The 14,552-nt window shown below is 33.9% G+C and overlaps 1 protein-coding gene across 1 annotated transcript; it reads right to left on the bottom strand.

Moving 5' to 3' along the window:
* Window positions 1-652: 652 nt before the first annotated feature.
* Window positions 653-4,171, bottom strand: LOC133295167 (mitochondrial phosphate carrier protein 3, mitochondrial-like). Its single transcript, XM_061493962.1, has 6 exons — window positions 3,680-4,171; window positions 2,963-3,324; window positions 2,798-2,841; window positions 1,474-1,688; window positions 1,257-1,381; window positions 653-1,156 (listed from the first exon to the last, which is right to left on the bottom strand). Exons 1-6 carry the CDS (start codon window positions 3,992-3,994, stop codon window positions 1,087-1,089), a joined length of 1,131 nt encoding a protein of 376 aa, XP_061349946.1. The 5' UTR covers window positions 3,995-4,171; the 3' UTR covers window positions 653-1,086.
* Between the last annotated feature and the right edge of the window lie 10,381 nt (window positions 4,172-14,552).

Genomic DNA, 14,552 nt, shown 5'->3' with positions numbered 1-14,552 from the left:
ATAGAGATATGGAAGTGGGCAACTTTGGGATAAAATAATTTTTAAGAGATTAAAAATTAACAATACAGCCCTGTTAACTGAGAATCTTAGAATGAGCTTTTTGTTAATCAAATTATTTTTCAAGCACTGTGGGGAAGGAGAAACAGAACTCAACCCACCTTTTTAAACCTCTTTATCAATTCAGATTTTCCAATTTCCTTTGTTATTTCATAGTTCAATCTGTATTCTGTTTTTCAAAAATTTTGTCACATCTGTCATTTAAGTTGCTTAATTCTTCATTCTTATTTTATAACTTAGGAAAGTAATTCAGAAAATTTTAAAAGAAAAATGAACAGTAGTGTTTTAGGTCCATTCTAAATTATCTTTACTTTACAATTTTATATCTTTTATTTTCAAATAGTAACTCAATTTTAAGCAATTACAAATTTTAGTCATTTCAAAACGCCAACGATCCTTGTGGGAACGATAACTGGGACTTATAACAGCCCTATATTGCTTGTTGTCGCGTATACTTGCGCGCATTACTTGCACAACTGTTAGCAAGGCAACACATACCTTACAAATTTGCATTTGCCACTGGAACAAGATAATCAGAGGATGAACGTATAATAGCTGGTAGTTAACTCGTGAATATCGAAGATGGTAACAGACATTGAAATACAGCAGATGATGGCAATACAAGAAACGTAATTTAACAAAAGGAACAAAAATAATTTTCTTAGGTTAGCTAGAAGTAAAAATGAACTCAATATAGGCACTGCATATGCGTCCAAGCTTATGCATGGACAAGAAAACATGTGTATTCCCGTTTGACAGAGGCATGTAGAGACCCTGACATGCAAAATTATATCATTCCTAACTACGAAGTTTTCAGCAACAAGAAGGATGCGAGCAAAACCATCCTCCCAAAAATTTAAAATACTCAAATACAAGAATGGAAACAATGTCTGAACTTGAAAAGAATATTATCCAAGTAAGCTTGAGTTCCACTCAAGCAACTTCAGCAGTCCTCTGTTTATTTATGGTTCCTATTCGCTGGCTTTCTAAGTTTCTTAAAAAAACAATCGAGTGTCATCATTAGACATTCTATGTCTTTGCAAGCTCAACAGCAGGAGCAGGGGCAGGAGCAGCAGGAGCAGGACCACCAGTGGTTGGCCTGGGAAGATAACAAAAATTTCATTAGCACGTCCTAATGAAGAACATACACAAATTAGAGTATGAAACTATATCATAGACTAGCAACTGTATAAACTTACAGTCCCACAAAGACTTTGAATGCATCGTATATTCCCCACTGGGCTCCAGTAAGTGTTCCAATCATAACAATACGGAGAGGAAGACCACGAGTAAAGAGACCCATCAAACCCATCTTATTCACCGCCTGCGTTATACGGGAGATAACATCAGAGAAACATGTCAAAAGCAGACAAAATACGAAACAATTAATCTAAATATACAAGTCTTGACACTCACATCACCAACTGTTGCTCCTTTGGCATTGTTCAGAAAAGAGACAAGATTATCAGCAGGATGAGACACAATTGCACAAAGTACACCGGCTATATATCCACCAGCAAAACTGACACCGAGTTGCAGACCTTTGCTGCACTCATTCTTTGGTCTGGGGATGGCATGCTTATAGATCATCTCAACGATGGTCTCAAAAGAAGCAAACTTCATCATAGTGTCTGCAAGAAAGGACATTCTTCACATTCTAGAGATCTTATATCAGGAATCAAGGCCCTTTGGCTCCATCATAAGTTATCTTCAAATTTATAAGATTTAAATGAAACAAGGTTCAAGCTTATACTGTAGAACACCAAATTTCACCACTAATGTTCTTAATGAAGAGTTTCATCATGTTCCAATAAACAACAATCACAATCATGATTTATTTAAATTCAATTAATAAATTAAAATCACAATCATTCTAGAGATCTTATTATCAGGTATCATGACCTTCGGCTCCATCAAAAGTTATCTTCAAATTTATAAGATATAAATGAAAAAAGGCTCAAAATTATATTGCAGAACACCAAACTTCACCGCCAATGTTCATAATGAAGAGTTTCATCATGTTCCAACAAACAACAATTACAATTATGATTTTTTTATTAAAAACAATTCGACTACAAAATAAAATTTCTAGAGATCTTATTATCAGGTATCAGGCCCTTTGGCTCCATCAAAAGTTATCTTCAAATTTATAAAATATAAATTAAACAAGGCTCAAACTTATATTGAGTAACACCAAAGTTCACAACCAATGTTTCATAATGAAGAGTTTCATCATGTTCCAACAAACAACAATCACAATCACGATTTTTTTCTAAATTCAACTAATAAATTAATCTATTGTCCTACTTGGTAAATAGAACCATGAAAAATACTAAACAATATATTTTACAACTTACAGACAAGAATATTTTATTTGTGTATTTTTATTTATTTATTAATTATTTGTTTATTTATTTTTTATTTTTTTATTTTTTTTGTTACTTTTTTTCAACCGTTTTGTATCTTTCATGTGGGTTCATCTACCACCGACCCCAATTAATTTGGGATAAAGGTGTTGTTGATGTTGATGTTACAGACAAGAATACTCAAATGTTCAAAATGTGACTTCAAGTGCAACAGGGTAGTGCTACACTAATTCAAGATGAGAAGTAATTGAAGTACAAACTGAAAACCTCAGTTGGCAACCCAAGAGATACTGAACAGCACACAAACAGCCAATTCACAAAGAAGGCACTTAAAATGTAATGCAAATTACAGACTATAAGACAGCCCAACTTACATGGAATCTGACGTCCCCACAGAGGCACTAATCCCTTGTAGAGCCTGAAATTAAAAGACACTTTATTAGATGCACACCCTAATTCCTAGCAAAGAGCAACATAATATAATCACACAATATCCTCCAGCAAACCATCGCAAGAGTTAACAGCATTTATAAGCATACCCTAAGGTTCCTTCAGATTTAACAAATTTTGGCATCCCGTCAGACAGACCTCTCGCAAAACCGGGCTGAGTTTGGACACGGACCTTCACAGCCTCAAAGGGGCAGAGTGCAACATCAGCAATAACCTCCGCAGATGCGGAACCAGCAAGGTAGATCAAGGTCTTGTACTTGCTTGCATACTCTGGACCAGCAATATCAGAATAATATTTCTTAAAGAACTCATAGAACCCAAACTTGCAAGCACCCTGTGCACTGTAACCGAGCAAGGTAGGCACCCAGCCGCGGAAGAAGCCCTTGAATCCCTGCTCCTTGAGCAAAACTCCAAACCCAGACGAGATGCTCTTGTACTTAGCAGGGTCAATCTGAAATCGATTATCAACTCGAGTATTAAAACACAAATCCTACTAGCAACCAAGTAAACAATTCCAATTCCAAGAGCATAAAAACTATGTCAAAAACGCTAGGTAGGTTAACAACTCATTACAAATTCTAGAGACTTAAAAAAAAAAAAAAAAAAAAAAAATCGAACAAGGAATCTCACAAAATACGATAGTCCAAACTTTGCAGATCTATTCAATCAAAGATATGAGTATCATAACCAAACATCCAAAGAGACCTCAAAGGAAATCGCAGATCTAAAACGTGACGAAGCGAAATGCTAATAAAAACAGCACAATCTGAGCATAGGAAGCAAGATCGAGAAAGAGAGAAAGAGACCTGCATGTTACACTTGACGAGATCAAGAGGAGTGACGGCCATGTGAGTGAGGCCACAGCTGAGGATTCCACCGACGGTGCAGGCGGCGTAGAACGCCGGCGAGTACATCTCGATCTTGCCAGGCTCGCTGGGAGCAGGAATCATGAAGCTACTCCCGCGCGATCCGCCGTCGATGCCGGAAGGCGGCGAGGCGGCTCCGGCGGCGCCGGAGCTGAGGATCTTGTGCAGAGGTAGGGTTTTCGGAGATGAAGAAGAGGAGGAATAAAGGAAGGTCGGGATCAGAGAGTTGCGACGAGAAGAGTCTGGGAACGCCATACTAAGAGAGAGAGAGAGTTAGGTCAATGAAGTTTAGAGAGAGAGAAGAAAATACAAAGACGAAGATTGCAAGGGAAATGGGTCGGAAGCGTCAAAGGAAAGCGAGAGAGGTTCTCTCTCTCTCTCTCTCTCTCTGCCAATTTTTGCTTGCAAATGGTTCGATCGCAGAGAGTTTCGGTTTTTATGCACCAATGCTTACAAATCGCGTGTTACTTTATATCATTATTGCCAGATGTGAAGCAGACAAATGCCCCCAACAACTTGTCTGAATTACCATCTTGACACTGCTCGTGTCTCTTGTGCTTGTTTGTGAAGGGTCGTAAACTGGTAACGTTTTACTCCGTATTTCCTGCGCATTTAAATTATTACAAGGTTGAGACTCTAGAACGTAACTTTTCAACGTGGCTAAGGTAATTATAATTATGTTCATGACCCCCAATAGCTCAGTTGGCAAAGCCGAGCGCTCAAGGAATTTTTTGAGAGTTTGAGGGAAAAAAGTCCTTGTTACGGAGGATTAGTATCGTTCTTCTTTTTCCGATGCACAAGTTAGACGTCGTATTTCAAAAACAAGACGGCGGAAGGAGATTAAATGAAAATAATTTCAAATTCTTACCCAAAAAAAGTAAAATAAATAATTATGTTCATATTTTGATTCCACGAATTATTTTAATGAGAATATAATTTTTGTTATACAAGAAGACAAAATTATTTGATGTACACATAAAAAAATAAATCGAGCACATTTATTTTCTTTCTCTCTTTATTTTTTTTTTATTTTTTTTGTAATATTCTCTCTTTATTTTTTAGTGTGTACGATCACGAGACAAAAATTATTTGATACATATGAAAAACTATATTCTTAATTGTAAATTGATATTATTCAAACAAAATAAATCATCTCACATAAAATCAGCTATCTTCAAAACAAATGATTTCAAGTATATTTTGGACATTAAATTAAAAAGAACAAAAATGCACATATTGCCTTACAATTATATTTCAAATTGATCAAACTTTAATGGGTAATGTTTTCTCTTTTCACATGACACAATCAATTTTCCTACAGACATATAAAAGTGGGTCCATCAATTCTTTTATTTTAAAAATAATGACCCTCACAATTGGTTGTCTATATGACATGACCTAAAAATTTTCCTACAACATAATATTTGTTTTTCTCAACTTTAATATACTTATTTTTATCTTACGAAAATTTTCCCTGTAATTCGATTATAATTCCACATTTAATATTATTTGATATTATTACAAAATTAGCTACCTAATTTTTAGAATTCAATATAATACTATATGGTACTTTTAGAAGGGGTTGACATTTTCTGTTATCGAGTACAAGTATCTCTATTTTATTAAACGACTGATAGCGGTTATGACCTCAATCTACCTGATGGTACCAAAATTCCAAATAAAACATTTAATTTTTACAAAAAAAACATTTAATTTTTAATTTTCTTTTAGCATAGAGATCTAGAATTTTCTTATAATAAAATTATATTTGATTTTTTTGGTAATGAAAATTTATCATAAAAAAGTATTTTTTTCGTACTTAATAAAATAATATCACGTGAATATAAAACTAATTATATTCAATTTCAAAATTTATAAAAGAAAGTATCAACCTTTCATTATTTATAAAATGTAACATTTATGCCTAGGTATTAATTTTAGAGATGCAGTTACCCATTTGTGAATAATGGATTAGCATTTACGTTTGTCAAACACCCATTCATCGCATTTTGATATATATATCGTCCGACATTTCAATTTAACTAGAGTCACCATATTTTTCTTGATGAATGTTTTTCCTTTTGAATATTTTTTATTTCAGTAAAATTATAATTCAATTTGTGGAGAATTTTGTTCCTTTGTTAAAAGAAAAATATTGCAATCAAAATTATATTTAACCATACCTATAGACATTAAAAAAAATTGTTCATATTTTATCTGCTAATAATACAAGGCAAATAACATGTTGGAGTCATGTGATATTAATAGTTTTTAGAAAATGTATGTCGCATGACTACTAACAGAGATCAACTGATAAGGAGTTATTCTGATTTATCCAATAATCTCGAATTCGAGTGTATAGGACCAATTCCGTATATAACTTTTGTATGCCCATTTGCATTAGCTTTGTGTTGACCCTTTATAATTGACTTATATTTTACCTCTTTTATTTATTGTAATGCATTCTTATTAGTTTTTATTTTTTAAATAAAAAATTGTGCTATTTCGATTAAGATTTTGACTTAGCATTTGTTAATATTTCTATCCATATTTAGTTGTTTGGTTTTATAAACTATTCAGTTATTTTTTAAAGAATCAAAATATAATAAGATTATATAAATATACAAGTTGAATTCTACAAATTTATTATTATAGAGTGTAATTATTTTTATTTTGTAGAGGCATACGTTGTTTGTGAAGAATGGTTTTTGTTGTCATAAAATTTCGAGAGAAAAAAAATGCTGTGAAGTATTCATTATTATAATTGGCCAATGAGAGAGATTGCGTATTCTCAAACCTTATTTATTTAGATAGGTTCTTACCTATCGAAATAAATTGGATTATGGTGCATGTCAAAATGTAAAAAGTTTAACATGGCTATTTGTTCGTAATATTTTTCAAGTTTAGGACATAGTTATACCTGAGGCTATTTGGATGGTGCATCATCATGGTTTGATTATTCAATAGGACACATATTGTGTTAGTGTCTTATATTTGATAGATTAGTAACATAAATTAGGTTTTTTTTTTTTTTGGTATCCAATTAGGTTATTAATCTGTCGGACTTCTTATGTTTTAGATTTTATTTTTTTTGAAATATTTCAATCGGCAAATCACTTCTTAATTAGCCTAATTCGAAACGGATTCTGAGATTAAGAATTTAAATACCTCTCAAAAATGATATTAGAAAGAATTAAATACATATTTTTATCTTCACCTGTTTAGTTCTCTGATATCAACTGAATTAACGTTATTTAATAACGTGCAAAGACTAAACTACCACCATTTAGACTTTTTTATATTTTGGTCTGCGTTGGTCCTAAAAGTTATCTTAATATTAATTTCACTTTTGTTATTGGGATTAAAGTTAGGGTTTTATTAGTGTTATGTAATATAATGTAAGTGTTGTTTCTAACTCTCACATCAAAAAAGAGAAAGAAAGTAGAATGATAAAAGAGAAAGAAAAACATGTGGACTCCACCTCTTTAATATGTATGTAAGAAAGTGAAGTTATATTATATTAAATGATAAACATAAAACCCTTAAAGTTATACCATTGTTATGAATCATTTTAGGGACTTCCTTGGGGAGTAATGTTCAATATTTTAATGAATTTTATTAATCTCATGCAATATAAGAGAAGCTTTTTTATGTCATAGAGATAGTCATGTGTGAGACCTACTTATTTATAAAAAAAGAAAAAAAAAATCAACACGAAAGTCGATATATATGTAAGAAAAAAAAATAGTCTCCTGTATAACGTAAGACTATATTTTTTCTATTTGAATTTGCTTTTGATGCTCAATTTAGTATTTCAAATTTTCAAGTGTGGTGTGTCCGTAATTAAAAGAGGGATGAATGGCAATTGTTGCACAATGCTGTAAAGAGGGACCCAGCGAACCGGGAGGGCGGGGGTATATTCTTTCGCCATCTTCTTGGATTTATCAATCAACGCCACCTTGCCTCCCTCTTTCAATTAGGCAAAATCTCTCTCTCTCTCTCTCTCTCAATTAGGTAATCTCTCTTCTTTTTTTTTTTTTTTTCGAGGTTACAAAGAATTGAACACAACACTCTACATTACACACATTTTTAACACACACACACCTCACACCACTGCGCTAACTCTAGTGGTGCATAATCTCTCTATCTCTCTCTCCATATATACTATATAAAACTAAAATAATATATGATCTAAATTAGGTTCCGTACATATGATGTTAGGGATATATTATGTTACTTTTTTTCTTAATTTTATCTACATTTTTTAATACTATTAAATTAAATATCAATTATTTTTTTGTTTATTAAGATTTTGATCTAATAATATTTGATAATAATAAATAAAAATAATAAAATAATAAAAGGCATAAGTTTAACAGAAAAGTATTTCTTCAGTTATTACAGATAAATTATCTGTATTTATTTTCAAGACGATGTCATTTTGATATTAAAATATTAAAAAAATTTAATTATAAAAATTATTATAAATCTGAAATAAATTAAAATTATAAAAATATTTTAATTTCTCTTTCAAAACGATATTGTTTTTAACCTAATAGAAATAACTTATTTGCCTGTGACAAAAACGAATACATCCCCCTCTGCATACATATGCATTAAAAGTCGCGTTGGTTTTATTTTAATTTTTTAAATTGGTGGGTCCCATCAGTTTATTCGTTAGTAGCACATTCGTTTCCCCTGTATATTTTCACATAGTAAGGGTTTTATTAATCTCATTAAAGGAGATAAATTATCTCATGTCATAATAGAGATAAACATATGAGATCTACCACCTGAAAAAAAAAAAAGATAGTACAGTTATCAAAGAACATATAAAAAAAAAATTTATCACATATAACATAAGAGTAATTTTTCCCTGTTAGTAATTAGAATGTGAAGTTGGATTTGTAAATTCAGAGTAATGGGAAAGCTAGGGGATTGACTTTGAGAAATGAACTTGCGCCTCCACAATTTGTGGGGCTTGGATGCTCTGGGGGCTGCCGCTCCATTTAAGAGTTCAATGTTGATTACAACTGTAACTTTGTTATCAAAAAAAACTTTGTTTTATTTACATGATTATGTCATTTTTAAAAACATAAATTTACATTAAATTTCACTCACCAACTTAAATAAAATCCTTTAATTTCCGGCATATTAATAGGATAAATGCGAATAATTACTCTTAAGATATTTGTTAACGATTTAAAAATTCATTTTTTTTAATTTCTAATATATAAACTTAGAGAAAAGGTATCTAATGTTACTTTAGACAACTTTGCTTAATATTTATCAAAATGATATCGTTTTGGATTGAAAAATTAAAAAAATAAAAACTATTATAACCTGAAATAAATTAAAATTACAAATAGACTATGATTTTCTCTTTAAAATAATATTTTAATAAACATTAGATAAAGTTGTCTAAAATAATTTAAAAAAATCGAACTCATAAATAACCTCACTTTACAAAATATCTTGAGCAATTTACTTGTAATAAACCGACTATTTGAATCGTTTTCCAATAGAAGATATACACCTGATTAGACCTGGATTTCGTGAGCTGGATCGATTTTCAGGTTTTAATCATAATATTGTTGATGAAGATGCTTTGTGGCTGTCTTGAAGCTGCTTTTTCATATATTTTTCATGCGACAAGGTGAGGGATATAACTAAGATATTCTGATGCTTAAGTTTGAATTTGTATAAATATAAGATAGAGAGGATGATTTACCTTGGGGCTTGGAAGCCCTTATTCATAATAAGGGGATAACGTGCTTTGAGGGGTCTTATGATTTTTTTTCATTAAATTGTTATGAAGGCAATGTCCTTTTGTTGGTTGTAAAGTGAGGTGGCATTACTGTTAAGTTACAAACGTATCAAAACATTTTGCAAGGACTATGTAATCCTCTTGAAGATGCTTTGTTCATGATGAGGAATGCGTTAATAGACTTGTTGGATCATTTTAATTACCAGGCTTAAAAACAAATTCATGCACACAAGCTTGGAGATGATTTATTATCTCAAACTATTAGAAGATAAGCAAAATAAACCAGAGTCAAGTGCACAGAGTTGTGCAGAAACGTGTAAAAAGAAGCTTGAACTAGAGTCACTTGAGCCACATCAGCAAGCAAAAACGTGTAAAAGGAAGCTTGAACTAAAGTCACCTGAGCCACATTAGCAAAACTACCAAAACTGAATTATGTTTATTTTATGCCTTTTGCTAAATTCACCCAGCTAGTTTTATGAGTTTTCTCGCCTTTGATCATTGTATAAATAGATGAACTATTGTATCAGTTATGTATCTTTCAATTAATGAAATTCACATTAGAGTTTTAGATGGTATCATAGCTTCTAATTGGAGCTCTGGTATCACAAGAGAGGTTGAGTCTTTGTTATAAGAAGCGTGTAAAAGAATTTCAATTCTGCCGTAGCAGAGCAAGATCCACCAGTTGCAATAGCAACACTTGTTACAACAACAGCTCTCCTAGACTTTCATACAAACCTGTCGCATCCATACTTTCTGCATCAGAATGAATCACCATCACAAGGGTTAGTCTCTCCATTGTTGAATGCTAATAACTATCATACTTGGTCTAGGGCGATCACAGTAGCCCTCATCTCAAAAAACAAACTCGGTTTTGTTAATGGCAGCATAGTTCCTATGTGTGAAGCTGATCCTTCCTATTCAGCTTGGCAGAGATGTAACAATATGGTGAGTGCATGGATACATAGATCCATTTCTGGATCTATAGTTCAATCTATAATATGGATTGAAATGGCTCGAGACGTTTGGCTTGATCTTCGTTAAAGATTTTCAAGATCTGATGTATTTTGCATTTCTGATCTCCAAGAAGAGATCTATCGTCTACAACAAGGAGACAAGACGGGTACAAAATACTTCACGCAGCTAAAGACTCTATGGGACGAGCTTGAAAACCTCAAGCCGCTCCCAGTATATAGTTGCACTATCTGTTGTTCATGTGGTGGATATGTAAAGATGAGATAGCAGCGCCAAAGTGACCATGTTATCAGATTTCTAAAGGGCCTAAATGAACAATACTCACAGGTCATATCTTAGATTATGTTGATTAATCCATTACCCGATGCTACTAATTCCTTTTCAATGGAAGTTCAACAAGAAAGGAAATTCCAAGGAGAAACTCAATCACTCAGTTCTTCTGATCATCAAGCTTTTGTAGCTGCAGTTGATGAAAAATCCTCTTGAAGGAATTATGGAGGTAGAGGATTCAGAGGATGTGGAAGAGGTCTTATAGTTGGACAAGGCCAGAACAATAACAAAGTGTGCACGTATTGTTGAAGGAGTAACCACATATTGAGACTTGTTTTCATCTCCATGGATTTCCTCATGGATTTAAATCAAAGAATGTTGTTCAACAAAGCGTACATAACGTGAGTCGAGAGCCCGAAAGTACTCCAACAATCTTTTTCTCCAATAATCAATATCAACGTATTTTGGATCTCTTTAAAAGGAATAATACAACCCCTGATCCAGCCGTTCATTCCACCAATTTCACACAGGTCTCCAATGTTCATACTGAGAACATGCCTAATTTAGGTATTCAAGAAACACAGTGGATTCTAGATACAGGTGCAACTGATCATGTTACCTATTCTAGAATTCATTTTACTTTTGTTCAAAAGATCAAGCCAGTTTCTTTCAACTTACCAAATGGTGCACATGTCACAACTTCATATTCAGGGACTATTCCTATCTCTTTTTAACTTACCCTATATAATGTTTTATACGTCCCAGACTTTAAAGTCAATTTGACATCAGTGACTAAACTATTAAGCAATAATTCTTGTTGCCTAACATTTTGTTCCTCTTCTTGCACTATTCAGGACCCATATACCCAAGTGACGATTAGTATAGCTGAACAAAGAAGTAAATTGTATGTGATGTCAAACAAGATAGCTACACAGAAGAGCAAGGAGTTTGCAGTACATTTGGGAAAGATTTGTGATAATACAAGAGTTGTAAAGAAAATTATGGTGATTCCACATTATGGCACCAAAGACTTGGTCATGTACCTGAGTCTATACTTCAAGAAATGTCAACTCGATTTTCTTTCATTCCATTTCATCATAATGATGTATGAGATGCATGTCATTTCGCTAAACAGAGAAGGATCCCATATAATACCAGCAAAACTACAATAACTAAAGTTTTGAACTCTTGCACGCAGACATTTGACAGATACTTCCTAACTCTTATTGATGGTTATTCGCGTTTCACTTGGATAATCCTTATGAAAAACAAGTCTCAGACTAGAACGCATTTGCTTCATTTCTTTACTTTCATTGAGAACCAATTCCACACATCCTTGAAGACACTTCATAGCGACAACAGTGCTGAATTTATGGTGATCGAGCTTTACAAAAAAAGAGGTATCATTCATCGACGCACCTACCTCAAATGCCCTCAACAAAATGGCATTGTAGATTGCAAACACCAACATATCCTTAATGTCGCTAGAGCTTTGTTGTTCCAGTCATGTCTTTCTATCAAGCTGTGGTCATATGCAATCACTCATTCAGTTCACCTTATAAATAGAACTTACACTCCACTTCTCATGAACAAATTACCATTTGAGCTCCTTTACTCTACACTCCCTTCTTTAGATAACCTCAAAGTCTTTGGTTGTCTCTGTTACTCCTCGACCCTCCAAAACTTTGAACCTCGAGCCCACAAAGCTATCTTTCTTGGCTACAAATTTGGAGTGAAAGGTTATCTTCTCTATGACCTTAACTCCCGTGAGCTCTTTATCTCTTAAAATGTGGTTTTTTATGAAGATAACTTTCCTTTTCAACAATTGACATCTGCCCCAAAACGCGCCTCACTTCCACTGCCCACAAACACTTTCACCTTGGATTTTGACACAATATTTTCTCATAATCCACCTGATAACCCAAATGCCTCCATACCAGAAGCCGCCATTAATGACAGTCTTAGACTTCCACACAGTTTGACAACTGCAATTGTACCAGCTTGTGATATTCCATCCACATTGCTTCCTACTCAAAACTCGCAATCCTTGCTGCGAAGATCTTCTCGTGTTCGTGTCCTTCCAAGCTATCTTGCTGATTATCACTGTAGACCACCTAATGTTCATCAGACCAATATTTACCAAGGTATGTCTTCATCTAAATATCCTCTAACTGATGTGTTATCTTACAGTCACTGTTCTCCCTCTTATCGTCATTTCTGTATGAACATCTCAACCTATGTGGAACCTAAAACCTACAATCAAGTTGTGAAATTTGATACTTGGTGACAAGCCATGGATTCTGAGTTGCAAGCCTTAGCCCAAAACAATACGTGGTGTTTGGTAGATCTTCCCTCTAGTAAACAACCCATTAGCTGTAAATGGGTGTACAAGATCAAACACAAATCAGATAGTTCCATTGAGCGTTTCAAAGCCCATCTTGTAGCTAAGGGCTTCGCTCAAATGGAAGGAATTGATTTCTTCGACACCTTTAGTCCAATAGCCAAGCTAGCTCCATTCGAATCTTTCTAGCACTTGTAGCCGCGAAAGGATGGTTTCTACACTAACTGGATGTCAATAACGCCTTCCTTCATGGAGATCTCCATGAGGAAGTTTATATGGAACCTCCACCAGGCTTGCAGCATGTAAAATGAAGTCAAGTTCGTAGGTTACAAAAATATTTGTATGGCTTACGTCAAGCCAGTAGGCAATGGCATACTAAACTCTCTTCATTTGTACTACTCTAATGGATTTAGCTGTCAGACTTAGTTCTTTACAGGGTTCACCTCTCTCTAACCCTTCCTCTTACAGACACCTAATTGGCAGATTACTCTATGTAACTACTACCCACCCTTATATATGCTATACAGTCCATCATCTCAGTAAATATGTGGCTCAACCCACTGATGTTCATCTCAGTGCTGCCAAGCGTATTCTTCATTACTTGAAGGCTGCACCTGGACACGAGCTTTGTTTTCCTTCAACCAATGATCTTTGAGTCCAAGCCTTTGCTAACTCTGATTAGGCCACTTGCCCAAATACGAGAAAATTTGTCACTGTCCTTTGCATCTTTATTGGATTTGCTTTAGTCACTTGGCATTCCAAGAAACAGTCCACCGTGAGTCGTTCTTCTTCAGAGGCTGGATATAGAGCCTTGGCCAACCTCTCTTGTGAGCTCCAATGGATAAAATTCTTTTTCCAGGACCTGCATATCCTATAGACAAGACTAGCAACATTTTTATGTGATAGCTGCTTCGCAATCTACCTAGCTCACAATCCCACATTCCATGACCGTTCCAAGCATATTGAGATTGATTGTCACGTTATTAGACAAATGATCAAATCTGGGCTTCTCTATCTCCTTCCCATTGACTCTGTTAATCAAGTTGCAGATGTATTCACTAAACCACTTTCGTCTTCACCATTTCGTTTGGCCATCTCCAAGTTAGGGATGTATGATATCCACCGCCTAACTTGTGGGTTGTATTGGAAGATAAGCAAAATAAACTAGAGTCACGTGCAGAAACGTGTAAAAGAAAGTTTGAACTAAAGTCACTTGAGCCACATCAGCAAGCACAAATGTGTAAAAGAAAGCTTTAACTAAAGTCACCTGAGCCACATCAGCAAAACTGCCAAAACTGAATTCTGTTTTTTTATGTCTTTTGCTAAATTCACCCAGCTAGTTTTATGAGTTTTCCCGCCTTTGATCATTGTATAAATAGATGAACTATTGTATCAGTTATGTATCTTTCAATTAATAAAATTCACATAAGAGTTTTAGACAAACAGCCATAATAAAAAAATTC

This window comes from Gastrolobium bilobum, unplaced genomic scaffold (assembly GCF_033153095.1).
Source record: "Gastrolobium bilobum isolate Gb01-03AN ecotype WA unplaced genomic scaffold, APGP_CSIRO_Gbil_v1 utg5265, whole genome shotgun sequence".
Lineage (NCBI taxonomy): Eukaryota > Viridiplantae > Streptophyta > Magnoliopsida > Fabales > Fabaceae > Gastrolobium > Gastrolobium bilobum.
The sequence above is the reverse complement of the archived record's forward strand: the minus strand, read 5'-3'. Positions and strand labels throughout refer to the sequence as shown.